Here is an 18,644-nt window from a genome sequence, read left to right on the forward strand (position 1 = left end):
TTGGAACTTGATTAAAAAGGCAGATTTCCCAGGCCCCATCCAACTCTCTCTCTCTGGAAGTCAGACTGGGGAATCAGTATTTTAAGCAAGTTTTCTAGGTGATATCCAGACACAGCGAAATGGGAGAACTTGTCACAGAACAGATGATGTTTTAAAAATATGCTGCTAATGAAGCTAAGGTTTTTTCAAATCTTATCAGGAAACTAGAGCATTATCTCAATCTCCCACCAGGACTCTAGATTGCTTTCCAAATCTCATCAAGAAGCCAAAAATAAAACCAAGAAAATTAATGCAAGATAATGACTAGTGTGAATTGGTTTCCCAGTGACTATGAGACCTTTCTCAGGGTGAGAAAATTCTTTAAAGTATGGCATAAATCTAAGAGGTCAACCATATAAATTGAACATTTTCTGATGGGAAAATCATTATAAGTAAAATTAAGAGGCAAATGATAAACTGAGAAAAAATATTTGCAATACATATCACAGAGCCCTGAAGTGGCATTTTTGGACAATATTCTCCAGTTTTCCAGTTTCTTGGATGGGGAGGAGAGAGAGGATTTACTGACCTCTTCACCCTACCAAGGCTGGAAGTCCCACTTCAATCTTAAAAAACAGTCAAGCAAACAAAATTTCAATTATCTTCCCACAAAGCACCTAACAAGTAGCATATTTAATATGCTTGAGTTTCCTTTCCCTGCCCATCCCTGGTGAAAATAAAAGCAATGAAATAGTTTCCTATGACTCAAAAATTGGAAGGGGTAACAGAGTAGGTGGCAGAAGTAGTTCGAGTTCAAAATGAAGAGCAAATGGGCAAATCAGTTTCTCAGCACTTCAGGGATAGTTATATTCAAAAATACATATTTCTTTCTTTCTTTTTTTTTTTTTCAAGGTGGTGTCTCGCTCTGTCGCCTAGGCTGGAGTGCAATGGCATGATCTCAGCTCACTGCAACCTCTGCCTCCCGGGTTCAAGTGATTCTCCTGCCTTAGCCTCCTGAGTAGCTGGGATTACAGGTGCGCACCACCACGCCCGGCTAATTTTTGTATTTTTAGTAGAGGTGGGGTTTTACTATGTTGGTCAGGCTGGTCTCGAACTCCTGACCTTATGATCTGCCCGCCTCAGGCTCCCAAAGTGTTAGGACTACAGGCACGAGCCACCATGCCCGGCCTAAACTACATATTTCTATTAACATAGACCATGCTATTTCAAATATCCTCTGAAAAAGTCACAGGATATTTCTTTGATGACCTAAATTATGTCAAAGCTTTTTCTGCTTTTCAGACATTTACTCCATGGCCCCACCTGCATTGACACCTGCTGACTCAACCCTAGAAACTCTCTGAAATGATTCTCCATGGTCATGTAGACGAAGGAAGGTTTGATAGAATTAGAATAACAGCTTATGGCCAGAACCATTTCATCCCCCACCAAACCCATAGACTTTTGATGTGAACTTCATGAGGATTTCTGTTTCTTAGGAAATAAATACGACATACGGTCACAGAGAACAAGTAGGCTTTGCTCAGGTCCAAATTCTGGGTGACTTCTTAAAACATTCAAAGAGGAATACATTTGAGTGAGGTTTCTCCTCTTCTCCCCTCCTATTCCTTCTCCTCCTTCCTTTTTTTTTTTTTTTTTTTTATCTTTCTCTTCTTCTTCTGTTAATTCAGACTTATTCTGGTGTTCATTTGAACTGTGCACTATTCAGGCATAGCATTCTTTTTGCCCTTCAATTGAGTTGACACTGACCAGGCACGGTGGCTCATGCCTATAATTCCAGCACTTTGGGAGGCCGAGGCAGGCAGATTGCTTAAGCCCAGGAGTTTGAGGCCAGTTTGGGCAACATGGTGAAACCCCATCTCTACTAAAAATACAAAAAATTAGCCAGGTGTGGTGGCACATGCTTTTAGTCCCAGCTACTTGGGAGGCTGAGGTGGGAGGATCATCTGAGCCTGGGAAGTTGAGTTTGCAGTGAGCCATGATCGTATCACTTCACTCCAGCCTGGGTGACAGAGGGAGACCCTGTTTTAAAAAAAAAATTTGAGTTGACACCATCAATATAGTATGACTTTCTTGTATATTACCAGTAAAGACTTTAACACCATTATTTGTCTACTAAATGAAGTCTACTGCTTTTAAATAAAAAAAAACCAAAATTCTGTTTCTCATATTTTGAAATAATCTGGCATATTGATTATTTTAATATATCTTTGAATGGGCACTCTTCCTTATTCTGACTCTGGCTCTCTGGACTTCAGCTCATGCAGGTTGTTTGCCAGGAGAGCCAGTGGATTATTGAAAATATTTACAACATTAAAAAACATTTTGGGATAATGTATTTGCAGCAGTAGATCACTAACAAATGCAGATTTAGTTGAAGCAGGTACTGCATATAATAATAATTATGTTTTAGTTCTTGAGGTTTTGATAAATAAATTTTGCTCTGTATCTTTGGCTAAAATACTTAAATTCCCTAGGCCTGAATTTCATCCTCTTAAAATGGAGATAAGTATATCAACTATCTGTCTCAAACGACTATTTTAAAAACTAAAAAACGAAATGAAACAAAAATGTGAAACCCCTAAAATAAGTATATAAAGTGTTTATTACAATATCTTGAAGATATTAAGGCAATCTATAAAGGTTAGCTATTTTTATTATTTTTTATTAATAAACTATACAATAGTAGTCAATGTGGCTAGCAGGAACTGTGAATATCTGGTCTGCCTTTTGGAAGGGCATGTTCAAGGGTAAGCCCCATAAAATGTTATACAATATTTCAAAACCATACTGCTGTAGCTCAGTTCTCTAGCTTTCTAAGCAAAGTACACACTAAGAATTAGGGTAATCTTTCTGTAGTGCATAGAACACCCCATCAGAATCACCTGGTGTCATCATAGACACGTAGATACTACCTTACACCCATTAATTTGGGATCTTGGGGTTAAGATCCCAAATTAAAGTTGGACATTGAGATTTTTGAGAAGCTCTCCTGGTGGTTCTTAGGTGAATTAAAATTTGATACGTACTAGCTGTCAGGCCTCTGAGCCCAAGCCAAGCCACCGCATCCCCTGTGACTTGCACGTATAGGCCAAGATGGCCTGAAGTAACTGAAGAATCACAAAAGAAGTGCAAATGCCCTGCCCCGCCTTAACTGATGACATTCCACCACAAAAGAAGTGAAAATGGCCGGTCCTTGCCATAAGCGATGATATTATCTTGTGAAATTACTTTTCCTGGCTCATCCTGGCTCAAAAAGCTCCCCCACTGAGCACCTTGTGACCCCCCACTCCTGCCCACCAGAGAACAACCCCCCTTTGACTGTAATTTTCCTTTACCTACCCAAATCCTATAAAACGGCCCCACCCTTATCTCCCTTTGCTGACTCTCTTTTCGGACTCAGCCCGCCTGCACCCAGGTGATTTAAAAGCATTATTGCTCACATAAAGCCTGTTTGGTGGTCTCTTCACATGGACACGCATGACACTAGCTACATGATTTCTAGTAACAGTCCTGAAAGTTACAGGAATTACAGACCTGGGATGTTCTGAATGACAAAAACTTATAGTAGGAAGTCATGAGAGACCCTTGTATATGCAATACCTACTTCTGCTAAACTCTATATTCCAGGATGCTACAGGAGTTTCTTGGTAAACAATCTGAATTTTCTTATATTCAGATCATGGTCCAATCTAAACAAAATACTCAGTTATATTATATGAATATTATGACTCAGCTAACTTTCCACGTTATTTGCTAAAGCTTATAAGTGCCACTTTCCCAATTTTAAAACATTCTTTTAGTATAACTCATGTACTTTAAGCTCATAATTTTATCATCTTTCACTGCGAAATTAGGTCATTTTTCTGCAAAGAATGTGTTCTATCTGCATGGATGTTGGGGTTAGGAAAGTTTCCATATGATAAAAATGTTGGTGGTTTTGATTTCACCTGTCAGCTTCTTGAAGGATGCTTGGCCATAGTAAAGTTTTCTTTGTGGTCAACGAAGGAATCATTTTTCTGTGTGCTACTATGTTGACAGTTGCCTGTGATAACATACAACTCTTGAAGCCAGATGTCATATTTGATAAAGGACTGGTATCGACAAAATATAAATAACTCTCGTAATTCAATAAACAAAAAGTCCAATTAAAAATTGACAAAAGATTTTAACAGACACTTCACCAAAGAAGATATGTGGAGGGCAAATAAATGCATTACTAATAAAAATTATTAGTCATAAGGGAAATGCAATATGCATATTAAGATGCTAAAAAATTTAAAAACCTGACAGCATCAAGTTCTGGCAAAAATGTGGTACAACTGGAACTCTCACGCATTGCTGGTGGGAATGCAGAATGATACAGCTACTTTGAAAAACAATTTAGCAGTTTGTTATAAAACTAAAGACACACTTATGACTCAGCAATTCTGTTCCTAGGTGTTTATTTACCCAAGAGAAATGAAAACATATGTCCATACAAAAACTTGTACATGGATGTTCATAGCAGCATTATTCATAACAGCCAAAAAGTGGAAACCACTTAAGTCTATCAACTTATGAATGGATAAACAAACTGTGGTATACCCATACAATGGAATGCTAACTGGCAATAAAAATAAACTACCGATGCATGCAATGATGTGGATTAATCTCAAATGTATTATAATAAGTGAAAGAAATGAGACTCAAATGGTTATATGCCATGTGATTCCATTTACATAATATTGATGTGGTTTGGCTGTGTCCCCACCCAAAATCTCATCTTGAAATGTAATCCCCCAAATCTCTATAATCCCCACGTTTCCAGGGTGGGACCTGGTGGAGGTAATTGGATCATGGGCGTGGTTCCCTCCATGCTGTCCTCATGATAGTGGTTCCCTCCATGCTGTCCTCATGATAGTGAATGAGTCTCACAAGATCTGATGGTTTTATAAGTGTCTAGTATTTCCCCTGCTGGCACTTACTCTGTCCTGCCACCCTGTAAAGAAGGTGCCTGCTTCTCTTTTGCCTTCTGCCATGATTTTAAGCTTCCTGAGGCCTCCCCAGCAATGGGGAACTGTGAGGCAATTAAACCTCTTTCCTTTGTAAATCACCCAGTCTTGAGTATTTCTTCATAGCAGTGTGAGAATGGACTAATAAAGACATTCTGGAAAAGGTAAAATTATTGGAACAGAAAACAGATCAGTGGTTTGCCAGGGGCTGGGGGAGGGGGAGAAGATTGACTATAAAAGGGCATTTTTTTTTGAATGATTAAAGTGTTCTATATCTTGATTGTGGTGATGGTTACATAACTCTATGTGTTTGCAAGAATAAAAAAGCTGACTTTTACTCTACGTAAATTATACTTCAATAAACCTGACTGAAAAAAAGTACACATAAATTTGAACATAGACTGATCTGACACACCATGCTTTTCTGAATTTGAATTGCAGTATGCGAAGGCTCTAGTACTAAAATTCTGACCATATGCATTCCTAGATGAATGTTTTTAAGCAAGCACTTTGCAGAATAATTTCAATTTATTAAGGTGGAAGATGGACCAATGGTACTAGATATAACATTTAGTTCTGAATTACAGTATCCAGACATGGCTACCTGTGGTTAGTCTAGATTTGACTAAAATAAATCTGGCCCCATTATGGTGCCATTTATTCCTTCCTTGAAACCCAGCCAGCCATGGCATCATTAGGATCTTAATGAGCCCTCTGGGGTTTCCATACTTGAATCTCAGACTGTTTAATAGATATTTTGGGCCTTTGAGATGGTCCCTGAGCACTACTGATGAGAAAGTTACCAGGAGAAAAAATTTCAACATGTTTACTCATGATTGCAACCAATTGAATGGCTCTTAGCCAGTGACTTTGCAAGGTAAGTGATGAGTGGAAGAGTGATCATGCAATAGATATGGTATTTCATCTAATATTTATTTTTTTTGTGTGTCTTAATCCTATTTATAACTGCATTCATTACAAAATACCTTGGGAATTTGTACAAAATAAGTAGGATAAAGCACCGAACATTTTAATTTTCACCTAAAGATATAAATTATATTGTATTTCAATATGCAGTTTCCATAATTTTGCTTTGTGTGAGATAAATTTAAATGTATGTAATCACTTTCCTTTGATTACAATTCCTTGACAAATCTGTACAATTAATTTCCTCAGCTTTAACTGATGCCTCCTCCAGATCCATTTAATATTTAATAAAGACTCAGGTTTTAATCTCTTAAATCTTTACTCTTTCTTAAGAAAGACCGACAAAGTTACTCTGGCTAGAACAATGGCATCAGCACTAGTCTAGCACTTTGGAATCATGCTGCTGTTCCCAGCCAGACTGAAAGAGGTAATAGGACAGGCCAAGATTGAGAACCCACCTACCAGCCCGGTCAGACTCACTAATAAGAAACTCCTTTTTCATTTGGGAAACAGAAGTAGACCTCTCTCTGTTTACTAGTCTCTTAGATTTTGCAGTAAATCTCTAGATTTCTGGGTGAATTAGTCAGAGAAGCTCATTGAAGCCAAAGAGTTTTAGTGTTTAGGAATAAGAACATCTGACAGTGGGAAAAGAGGGGAGATAGGAGCTAATATGTACTTTTTTTTTTTTTTTTTGAGATGGAGTTTCATTCTGTCGCCCAGGCTGGAGTGCAGAGTGCAGTAGCGAAATCTTGGCTCACTGCAACATCCACCTCCTGGGCTCAAGCGATTCTCCTGCCTCAGCCTCTAGAGTAGCTGGGACCACAGGTGCCCACCACCGTGCCTGGCTAATTAAATATGCAAATTTTTGAACTAGGGCTCAGTTTGTTTGTGCATTCTTTAATCTAAAACAGCCATTATTTTTTGCCTTTGCTAGTTGTATTAGAGTTCTCCAGAGAAACAGAACCAGTAGGGTGTGTGTGTGTTTGTGTGTGTATAATAAATACAGCATAAAGACATATGAGAAAAGATTTTTTAGGGCAACAGCTCACAAAATTATAGAGACTGAGAAGGCCAATGATTGGCCATCTGCAAGCTGGAGGGCCAGGGAAGCTGGTAGTAGGGCTCAGTCCAAGTCTGAAGGTCTCAGAACCAGAGAAACCAATGATGTAACTCTCACTGCACGGCCAAAAGCCTGAGAACATGGGGCTGAGAGGGTACGCTGATTTAAGTCCTGGAGTCCAAAGGAATGTGGAGTTCTAATGCTTAAAGGCAGGAGAAAAAGGGTGTCCCGGCTCCAAAAGAGAGAGAAAGAAAATATTCCTTTCTTCTTTGTTCTATCTGGGCCTCAGCCAATTGGATAGTGTCCACTGAAATTGGGTGAGGGCAGATCTTCCTTACTTAGTCTACTGACTCAAATATCAGTCTCTTCTGGAAATACTCTCACAGACACAACACAGAAGTAATGCGTTATCAGCTGTCTGGGCATCCCTTAATCCAGTTGACACCCAAAATTAACCATCACACTGATTGACTCTCAGAGATAAAATGTTTGAATTTTCATAAGTACACTTGATTTTTAAAATGGCAACCCACATTCTGTGTCAAGAGCTTTAACTTACTTTTCTCATAAGAGAAATTTGTTTATGCTCTAGACAAATTATTGGGTCCAGGAGTTAGTCTACTATTTTATTGAGTGCCTATTATATGTCAAGCATTATTAGGCACTGTGTGGGTGGAGGGAGAAGGTGGACAGGGGAGGAAAATTTGTTTTTACTTTAGACATGTTTTTGGGTCCAGGAGTTAATCTACTATCTTATTGAGTACCTATTGTATATTAAGCATTATTAGGCACTGTGTGGGTGGAGGGAGAAGTTGGAGAGGGGAAGATAAAAAATTACCAAGACTTAGTTCCTAGATCCAAATATCTATTAGTAGGTGAAACAGTTGCATCTATTAATATATTAAGAATTTTCGTTCTTGTGAAACTTAGTTTGAGGCCACTAGAGAAAATAGTTTTGTTATGTTTTAGGTGATTAGATAGTACTTTACTTACAGTATTTAGAGATTCAACAGTTCCGGAGCACCTTAAACATTACGAGTCTCACTGGCCACCATAGTGGAGCGAGAAATGGTCTTCGCTTTGAGTTTGCGGTACAGCTGGCCATCTGTATCTGCATTCGTGGATATGGAACCTGCAGATATGGTGGGCCTACTTTTTCTGTCACTGATTGGTTGAGTATCTGTAAATTTTGGTATCTGTGGGGGGTCCTCAGACCAATCCCTTGCGGATAGACAGCAAATTGTATGTGGATGCCTTTAAGAGTACTTGCTTTGGAGTAAAACAGATTATTGGATTTGAATCTCAGATCTACAATTTATCAGCTGATGTGACCTTGGATGAATTATTTAATTTCTCTATACCTGGAATTCTCATTTATAAAAATGGTTTAATAGCAATATTACATTGGCGTAATTTGTGAATTATATACATAAATACATCTAAAAGCATTAACTTAGTGCCTGGTACAGGTAAGCAATCAATAAAGGTAAGTTATTACTATTATTATTACATTTGCCCTAGGGAGCTAGACCCATAGGGAAAGGACTTGAAAACAGAAAATAACATACAAATGATAATATACCAGTGAATATCACGGGAAGAGCTATATACTTTGGAGTGATAAAACAACCTCCAATCAAATCCAAAACAAGTTTCCATTACTCCCAAACCCTATTGCATAGTCTCAAGTGGGTGTACAGATTATTCCAGGCTCTCAGTCTAAACCCATAAATTTCTTGGAATTCAGCACTTGAAATCCAAAAGTAAACAATAGATTGAGCAAGGTCCTAGACAGAAAAGGCAGTTTTTGTGGCAGGGCCTGGTTTATACTTAAGTGATTACAAATTTTCCTTGACAGCCTGTAGTGGGAGTGGCTCTCCTGCAGAATTCCAAGGGAAATATTCTCTGGACAGTCCTTATTTGCCTTTAGAGTAGGCCACTACCTACAGAGTTTAATTTTTGAGAAAGCTGCTTCAGGCTTTATTTTCCCAGATGTCTGATGTCTAAAATCTTAACAGGCTATTTATTTTAGTGATTTTTTTTTCTTCCCCAGCTGTAAGGCAAAAATCCCTTGTGGGGAGAGGAAAGTCAAGGTTCAATGCTTTGCTGGCCCACTCTTACTCTCCTCCTCACTGTAGTGAAGCTGCTACCTGCATACCCCAACCCTTGAATCTAGACTGTTTTGTTTGTGTCTCTGCTTCTTGTGGCTGTATCTGGTTCCTACTCTTGGTCGTAAATTCCTCCAGGGCAGGAATTATGTCAAAAGACTTTGCAGTATATTGGTTCACCTTTACCCTCATTACCTCTGCAATGATTTGAATGTCCCCTTCAAAATTCAAGTTGAAATTTGTCATTGTAATAGTATGAAGAGGTGGGACCTTTAGGAAATGATTAGGTCATGAATGAGTTAATTCCATTATCACAGGAGGGTTAGTCATTTCAGGAGTCAATTGGGCTCACATACCCACCCCAGTGTGAGCCCCTCCATCATGTTTTGACACAACAATGCCCTCTGTCTTGGACTTCCCAGGCTTCAAAACTACGAGCCAAGCAAATCTCTTTTTCTTTATAAATCTACCAGTCTGTGGTATTTGGTTATAGCAGCAGAAAATTGACCAAGACAACCCCTTACCATAAACCTGTGTAGCAAATGCAACATCAAAAGTAGGTGAATAGTAAATAGTAAATTATTGTTGTTGATTTCTATGATCTGGTTTCTCTTCCCACAATCCTTACTGGTGTTCTCTAGTACTTTTTCAGGGCCATAAATTGTGAAGGAGACTGTGATTGTAGTAGACAATTCTAGGCCTTCTGGAACCATCACGAAAGGCAACATACGACTGTGCTAATCAAAAAGGAAAAAAAAAGAATCCCTAAACAATCTCGGAAATTGATCTTTCGTGGCCAAAAATCTCAGATATAGAAGATTAGATTTACTAAATTTAGAAAGAGTTCTGATTTTGTTTTTTTTTCCCCCCAATCACAAAAATTATCCAGTAAAATCTATGCTCACTTGGGGTAGATTTGCAACAAGGCACGTTCACAGGTTATTTCAATAACTTGCTAGGCTGTTCAGTACTCGGAGTCCCTGGAAATAAGTCATTAGCAGTGGAAAACTGATTTTTAGAATTTTCTAAAACAAATCCATGGGGTTTTGATCTGCTAAACTCGAATGTAGACAACAGCAGCCTTATTTCCCTACTATTATTTATTTATTTTTTTGAGACGGAGTGTAGCTCTGTCGCCCAGGTTGGAGTGCAGTGGCGCGATCTCAGCTCACTGCAAGCTCCACCTCCCGTGTTCACGCCATTCTCCTGCCTCAGCCTCCCGAGTAGCTGGGACTACAGGCGCCCGCCACCACGCCCAGCTAATTTTTTGAAGTTTTTAGTAGACACAGGGCTTAACCGTGTTAGCCAGGATGGTCTCGATCTCCTGACCTCGTGATCCGTCCGCCTCGGCCTCCCAAAGTGCTGGGATTACAGGCGTGAGCCACCGCGCCCGGCCTTCCCTACTTTCATAACCTAATTTACTTCGCTGTATCTGTGGGCTTAAGAGTTTAATGTGCTCGGTTAAAAAACACATTTAAAAAAAAGTCATTTTTCATTTCTACGAACCAGCCCCACCCCGGCGCTTCTCGGGATCCTCACTCCAGCCCCGCCTCCGTCCAGCCTGGCTCCGCCCCGCCCCAGTAGTGCCGCGCCTTGGCAGCCTGCGGTTAACTTGGTCCGGAAGAAGCGAGGCGGACCTTCCGGCGTTTGAAAAACTTCCGGCGGGAACCGGAAGGTGCGGTGGCACACACGGAATCCCGGGTCTTCTGACGTGCCGGGCGGGAAGGTGAGCTGTGCGTGCGCCTTGGCGGTCGTCTTGCGGGTTCTCAAGAGCCCGGCGCCCGGGCTCCGGTATCTTTGGGACCATTAAAAAAGTTCTGAGCGCTCATTTGGGCAATAACACCCCTTTTTTAAAAGTGAGAAGTTCATTGCATCTTACTGTCAGCGGTCTCTTACAACCTACCACCCGAAAACCCCTCCTAGCTACCTCGTGACACCTCCTTTCAGCCAAATTGCTGCAGCTTTTAGCGCCTAACAGACATGGAAAAGCCTGGGCAAACCTGAATTTTTTTTTTTTTTTTTTTTGAGACGGAGTGTCGCTCTCGCCCAGGCTGGAGTGCAGTGGCGCGATCTCGGCTCACTGCAAGCTCCGCCTCCCGGGTTCACGCCGTTCTCCTGCCTCAGCCTCCCGAGTAGCTGGGACTACAGGCGCCCGCCACCACGCCCGGCTAATTTACGTGGATTGTTTTTGTACCTAAAATGATCGGAGGTTGGAGAGGAAGCACCCTTTTCACGGTCATGGTGGCCCTGTCTGAATCAACTGCACCTTCTGTCGTGCGCCTGGCGTCTAGGAGGCGCTCAGTAACCGGAGGAAAGGAATGAATTGGCAACTCTGTAGGCAACTTTCCTCGAACCACTCACGTGACATGTCATTAACATAATGTGTGTGGAATGGGAAACCAGACTAGTCTCGGTATTCCAGGCACAGGGCTATAGTCCTTTGCCACATATCTTTCCCCTTTGAGTAAACTGTTTAACCTCATTGGGTCTCAGGTTTCTGAATATAGCAGGACTATCTGATGTCAGAGGTTCTTTCAGCTCTAGTATTTTGTTTTTGTGACTTGAAAATCTGCTAATATTGAAGCACTCTGTTGATCCTTCAGGGAAACTTGTTTAGGTGCCACTTAAGAAATCATCCTCTTTTGTTCGCCTTCTTGAATTAAAATTTTTTTTCCCAATTGTGATTTAGTATTCGTTCGTGTACACGTCCTTTTGCCCCATACTCCTGATTTTCAGTCGTCCTAGTTTAGTGGCTCTTCCCTTAGTAACATCATAGCAACCTCCAAATTATTGATTTGGAATATGCTCATGTGCCCACAGTGATTAAGATAGTTTGAAAGGAGGGAAAAATCCCGTCACTGAAGAATAGGAATGTTCTTATGTGCCATCATTTCTTCAGAAAGAGATGAGTGCAATGTGTGGCATTGCCTAAGAGTGGTGGAAAATGTATATTCCTCTGTAGAGACCGTATTTGTACATATTATGTTCATTTAATAGTTGTAGGGCATCTGTTAAGTGCTGGGCTCTGTGATATGGAAGTGCATAAGTCACATGCATTTCCTTCTTTCATGGTATTTACTCTCTTGACAGCAATGCGGGCAATAAACAAGTAAAATAAAAGAATAATTATAGATTATGTTATAACCTACTACTGTATACAGGAAGTAAATAGGCTCCTTTTAAAATATAACTGAGAAACCTATTTTAGGCCTAAAACGTTAAGATCTAAGGGACGCAAGGAGCCAGCCAATTGACAAGCAGGGGGAAGAATACTCCAGGCAGAGAGAACCTGAGGTGGGAAAGAATGCTGTGACAAGAGCTGAGGAGCTCCAGCAAGTAGTAAAGGTGGTTAGAAAGGTGGGCAAGCTCCGGCCAACAGGGCCTTTTGGAAGGCAGTCATAAAAAATGTGGCTTGATTCTAAGTGAAGGATGGGGTGGGAAGTAATTCGGTGTTTCTAAAGCATTTTCTAAGTGATCTTGAGTTGATAAGTGGAGAATGAGTTGCAAGGGCAAGAGTGGAAGCAGGGAGGGCAGTTAAGAGGCTAGTGTAGTAGTTCAGGTGAGGGAGATTGAGGACTGAAGGCGCACTGAAGATTGTGGAGATTCAGTACATATTTTGGAGGAAGATCTTATATGACTTACTAATAGTCTGGATATAGGAGATGAAAGAAAAAAAGATTTGCAACATTTTGACTTAGCAAATGGAACTTCAGAGAATGATAATATGTTCATTTTCTTGATTATAGTGATGTGTTTACATATGTCAAAACTTACCAAATTTGAACACTTTAAACATGTGCAGTGTATTGCATGTCAGTTATATGTCAATGAAGCTGTTAAAAAATTTTCTGGCCAGGCGCTGTGGCTCACACTTGTAATCCCAGCACTTCGGGAGGCCGAGGCAGGCAGATCACCTGAGGTCAGGAATTTGAGACCAGCCTGGCCAATGTGAGGAACCCTGTCTCTACTAAAAATGCAAAAATTAGCTGGGTGTGGTGGTGCATGCCTCTAATCCCGGTTACTCAGGAGGCTAAGGCAGGAGGATTGCTTGAACCCAGAAGGCGGGGATTGCAGTGAGCTGAGATCACTCCAGGCTAGGTGACAGAATGAGACCGTCTCAAAAAAAATATTTTTTTTAAGGTTCTGGCTTAGCAAGTAGGTGGATGCCACTTATTGAGATGGGAAGGACTGCAATAGGAACAGGTTTTAGAGCAAGAAATGGTCATCAAGAGTTCCATTGTGGATGTGTTAAGTTTAGTTAACTGTGAGACATCTAAATAGTTTCAGAGACAGGCAGTTGTTATGGAAATCTGAATGTTAAAGGCAAGGTTTGGGATGGAGGGATTAGGATTGTTAATAAGTAGGTGACATCGGTGTGTAATACTGTGGAGATGGATGAGGTTTTGGTTAATCTAACAGGTTTTATGATACAAAGTAAGAGGACATGGGAATAGTGGAGATGGAGAAACAGGCCTCAAGAATATTGGTGTTTAAACTGGAGAATACATACTCCTGGGGTTGTACCTCTCATAGGTAGTTTTAAAGACATAATTTCCAGGTCTTCAGCTTTTGTATGTATTCTTTCTAAATCTGATATGCTTGAAATTGGCTTGTGTGTTCATGCAGATTCTGCTTTCCCACCTTTCCTTTTACATTCATATTTTTTCCATTTGTGAAAAGAAATATTACAACTTACTCATCTTTCCATGGTATATTGCTTTCAGGGTGCCTAATAAACAGGCAGTTGGAAATATTTGATTCAGGGGAGCCTTCTTTAAGGATAATGGTTAAGCAAAAGCATAAGCCTGCCAAGAGTTTGCCTGTCCCTATTTTAAACACATTTCTGTTAAGGCTGAAGTGTGGAGATAGAATTGGTATATGGTAGTCTGTGTGGGAATGTTCTGAATTCAGGCATATTGTAGAATGTGGTGGTAAGAGTGATTGTAAGGTGATCTGGGCAGGTGGGTTTGATGGGAAGCTTAGCACTTTCAAGTTTTTACTCTTGGATGGGTTAGATTGTCCAGAGAAAAGCCTTCCCATTCTTCTCCCTAGAGGGCCGTATTTTGGGATCTTAGTGGCAGACGACTAGGGTTCTCTGCCTTTAGCATTCAGTCTGTATGGTCCCCATGCCCACAGTCTAGAGACTGTTTCATTAGTACCTTCTCCAGAGAATAAAGTTACAGACTTTTTCCTGGGGCAGTTGCCTAATAGAAAGAAGTGAGGTAGGACACCTAGAGCTATTCCTTTGTCAGTTTACACACAGCCCTAACCCCTTTCACCTTTTAGTTCCAAAGGTATCAACTACTGCTTCATGTGAATTTTTTTGTTTTATTTTTTGAGAATACTGCAGGGTAAATTGGCTTGGTTTCTCAAATGCCCCCACTACTGGCTTGGGATTTTAATGTTTATGTGTTGCAATCTGTTAGTCTTTTTGGTTTTGGAATTTGAGAAGTAATATTTAGGAAAACCTCCATTTCCCCATCCCCACTCAAGAGTATGAAAAGAATCACCTTTGTTTCTTGGTTCTTTTGTAGTTTTATTTTGTACATTTTAAACTATTAGTTATTAGGGAATAAATTTTTGTTAATGGCGTGGAGGTAGGAATTAAACTCCTTTTTTTCTTCTAGAGGAATAGCTAGGTGTCTCAATACCATTTATTGAATAATCAATTTTTGCCCTGCCCTGATGTGAAATACCACCCTTGTCATACACTAACTTCCTTCATTCTTATTTTGTTGTGGCAAGATACACATAATATAGAAATCACAATTATCTGGTCTTTCATGATCAATGTCTAAAAAGTGCTAATTTGAGAAAAGATGACCTTTATAACCTAATATGCCAAAGAGAGAGTGAAGGGAAAGATGGAAGATTATCCTGTCTACTTCCTGCAGACTGCTTTCCTGTTGTTCTGTTGGTTCCCTCTGAGCACTGTTTTGCCCAATCATTGTGTACTTACTGGACTGAGTTGAGCTATAGCTGCTGGGAGAACATATTCCCTTTTGTGACAACCCTTTAGTATTTCCATGAGAGATTACTTCCTCTTCTAAGTGGATGTTAGAACCAGAGGCATTATAACATATGACTGGGTCAGAAACTTGTTTGAAGGGTTCCAAACAGAGTCTAGTGCAGTCCTTATGGTTTGGCATACATTCTTTAGATAATTAATCTTAATAGCTAAAGTAATTTTATTTACTTTCCTGTATTATGTGATGTGTCTGGTTAGTTGTCTTAACTTTTTTTTACAGCTTGGCCTTCGAATTTGGTAAACAGTTTTTAGTCACTTAGTGATTAATCATTTTATTTAAGTTTAATGAGCTTTTATTATAAGGGAATGGTTATCTTGTTTTAAGAATAACCTGGCTGCTTACTCAGTCAATCAGCATCATTGATTTCATTGCTGACTTTGTAGAGAGACCTCTACTTTATGCATTAAGAATATATAGAATAGGCCGGGCACGGTGACTCATGCCTGTAATCCCAGCACTTTGGGAGGCCAAGGTGTGCAGATCACCTGAGGTTGGGAGTTCGAGACCAGCCTGACCAACACGGAGAAACCCTGTCTCTACTAAAAATACAAAATTAGCCGGGTGTGGTGGCGCATGCCTGTAATCCCAGCTACTAGGGAGGCTGAGGCAGGAGAATCGCTTGAACCCAGGAGGTGGACCTTGCGGTGAGCCGAGATCGTGCTATCGCACTCCAGCCTGGGCAGCAAGAGCGAAACTCTGTCTCAAAAAATAAAAAAAAGAATACATAGAATAGGAAAAAAAGTTTCTGTCTTTGAGATATAGTTTAATAAAGGACTTTATAAGTGGCTGCCTGATAGTATTATCATAAAATAACACAGAATACTTAAGCACACAATTCTTAAAAAATGAAGCGCAAAACATTTTTCAAAAGATGGCCCATACTCTTAAGGCTTTTAAATCATTGGAAGACTGTTAGCTCCTCTCTCTCTCTCTCTTTTTTTTTTTTTTGAGACTGAGTCTTACTCTGTCGCCCAGGCTGGAGTGCAGTGGTACAACCTCAGCTCACTGCAACCTCCACCTCCCAGGTTCAAACGATTCTCCTGCCTCAGCCTCCCGAGTAGCTGGGATTTCAGGCGCCCACCACCATGCCTGGCTAATTTTTTATTTTTAGTAGAGACTGAGTTTCACCATGTTGGCCAGGCTGGTCTCGAACTCCTGACTTCAGGTGATCCACCCTCCTTGTACTCCCAAAGTGCTGGGATTACAGGCATGAGCCATCATGCCCAACCAGCGACTCTTTTAATTGACAGCTACATAGCAGGGGAAACTGTTGTTTGGGCTTGTGAATAAACATCATTGTTTTTGTTTTTTTCTATGAAGTGTTAGTTTTGAATGACCCATTATTTGTAGCCAGTAATCAGAATATTCAAGTGTTGCTGATTTTATGTTCTGTTTCTTCTAGATGTCATCATTGCCAAGAAGAGCAAAAGTACAGGTCCAGGGTGTGCTACCGAAAGATGAATTTTCTTCATTCTCTGAGTTGTAAGCGTACTGGTTTAATATGTGGGTAGGGGAATGATGAATATTTTAGTAAGGAGTAATGCATTCTGTCACTTTCTAACTCCTTAAGTGATGTGGGTAGAAAAAACTGTTTTTTATTCATTCATGCAACAAATATTTGTTGAACTCGTGCCGTATTCCAGGTTCTGTCTAGTGTTGCTAATAAAGTATTAAAAGGAGAGAGAAAGTAACCAACTAAATATATAACATAATATTTACACTAGAATGTAAGCTCCATGAGCGCACAGAGTTTTATCTATTGCTTTAGAGCAGGATTTTTCAGCCTCTGCACTACTGACATTGTGTGCAAGATAATTCTTTGTTGTAGGGGCTATCTTTTGGCTTGTAGGATTTTTAGCAGCATCGTTGGCCTCTACCCATTGGATGCCAATAGCTTCCTGCCCAGTTATAACAATTAAATATGTCTCCAGACATTGCTAGATATCCCCAGTTGAGAATCTCTGCTTTAGAATGTCATATTAGGTGCTCTGAAGATATTTGTTAAGTAAATGACTGACAATATTTATGGTAATAAGTACTATAATGAAAAATAAAACAGGGCAGGGGATAGAGAGCATAATGAGTGGTTGCAGTCAGGGGGCGTTTTGGATAGAGTAGTCAGAAAGTTTGGAAGATGTGGCAAGAGATCTAGATGAGATTTGGGGGTGCAACTTGCAAAGATCTTGGGGATGGGTGTTCCAAATAGAGAAAGCAGCAAGTGCAAACACCGTGAGGCAGGAGTATGTTTGGTGTGTTGAGGGAACAGCAAGAAGACCAGCAAGAAGACCAGTGTGGCCAGTCTAGAGACATGAGGCAGAGAGTGGTAAGACATGAGATTGTAATGAGTAGGATCTGGCTCTAATAGGCTTAGATCTTTCTCCTTAGTCCCTTTGACTTCTCTTGTCACCAACCTCTAAATTTTGGAATCCCTCAAGGCTTAATTCTAAGCGCCCCCCCCCCATACCCTCTCCCCTCCCTGTTGGTAGCTGATCTTATCTTATGACTTAATATAAAAATCTCAATTTTATACAGTATCTCCAACTTGATCTTCCCTGGTATTAGATTTTTATTTGAAGTGGGTTGGGAGGACACTGGAGGGTTTTGGGTAGGGATGTTACGTGCCCTGGTTTATATTTGTAAAATATTCTGGTTTCTTGGTGGAGAATAGACTATAGGGGGCAAAACTGGAAGTAGGGGAAATGACTTAAGGAGATTATTATAGAAGCTTAGGGTTCTAGACATGAAAGTGATGAGAAATGGTCTAATTTGGGATATATTTTGAAGGTAGAGTGGACAGGACATGGTGCTGGATTGGATTTGGGTTATGAAAGAATGACAGACATTTTGGAAAGACTGGAAGAGGAACAGGTGTGAGAGTGGTGGAATCAGGAATTCTGTTTTGGACTTGGTGAGTTTGATGTGATTGCTGGACATTCAGGTGAAAGTGGATATACAAGTCTTGAGCTCAAGGAGGGAAGGTGAGGTTGGAGATACTATATAAAATTGAGATTCCCAGCTGGGTGCGGTGGCTCACACCTGTAATCGCAGTGCTTTGGGAGGCCAAGTCAGGCTGATCACTTGAGGCCAGGAGTTTGAGACTAGCCTGGCCATCATAGTGAAACCCATCTTTACTGAAAATACAAAAATTAGCCAGGCGTGGTAGCGCATGCCTGTAATCCTAGCTACTTGGGAGACTGAGACATGAGAATCACTTGAACCCAGGAGGTGGAGGTTGTAGTGAGCCGAGGTCCCGTTACTGCACTCCAGCCTGGGTGACAGAGGGAGACTCTGTCTCTAAATAAATAAATAAAAATAAAATAGAGATTCCTGTATTGAGAAAATAAAAGATTAGCTGGCAAGAGAGCATAGAGGGAGGAGAGGGCTGAGGGCTAAGCCTCGAGGGATTCCAATGTTTAGAAATTAGGGAGAAGAGGAGTCAAAAGGACTAAAGAGAAACTGCCAAGAAGTAGTATGAAAACCAAGGGGAGGGGTTCCTGTATATAAGGGATGTGCTCTAAGGGGTGAG

The 18,644-nt window shown here is 40.5% G+C and overlaps 1 protein-coding gene across 4 annotated transcripts in view; it reads left to right on the forward strand.

Moving 5' to 3' along the window:
- The first annotated feature begins 10,749 nt into the window (after positions 1 to 10,749).
- The window catches only part of SRBD1 (S1 RNA binding domain 1), a 221,317-nt gene continuing 213,422 nt past the window's right edge, over positions 10,750 to 18,644 (forward strand). For all 4 annotated transcript variants that reach the window (XM_005575971.5, XM_045369393.3, XM_074011856.1 and 1 more), the window contains exons 1-2: positions 10,750 to 10,815; positions 16,521 to 16,600. In XM_005575971.5, coding sequence (XP_005576028.3) covers positions 16,521 to 16,600 — 80 coding nt within the window. In that variant the 5' untranslated portion in view covers positions 10,750 to 10,815. The remainder of the gene's footprint in view (positions 10,816 to 16,520; positions 16,601 to 18,644) is intronic.

This window comes from Macaca fascicularis, chromosome 13 (assembly GCF_037993035.2).
Source record: "Macaca fascicularis isolate 582-1 chromosome 13, T2T-MFA8v1.1".
Classification (NCBI taxonomy): domain Eukaryota; kingdom Metazoa; phylum Chordata; class Mammalia; order Primates; family Cercopithecidae; genus Macaca; species Macaca fascicularis.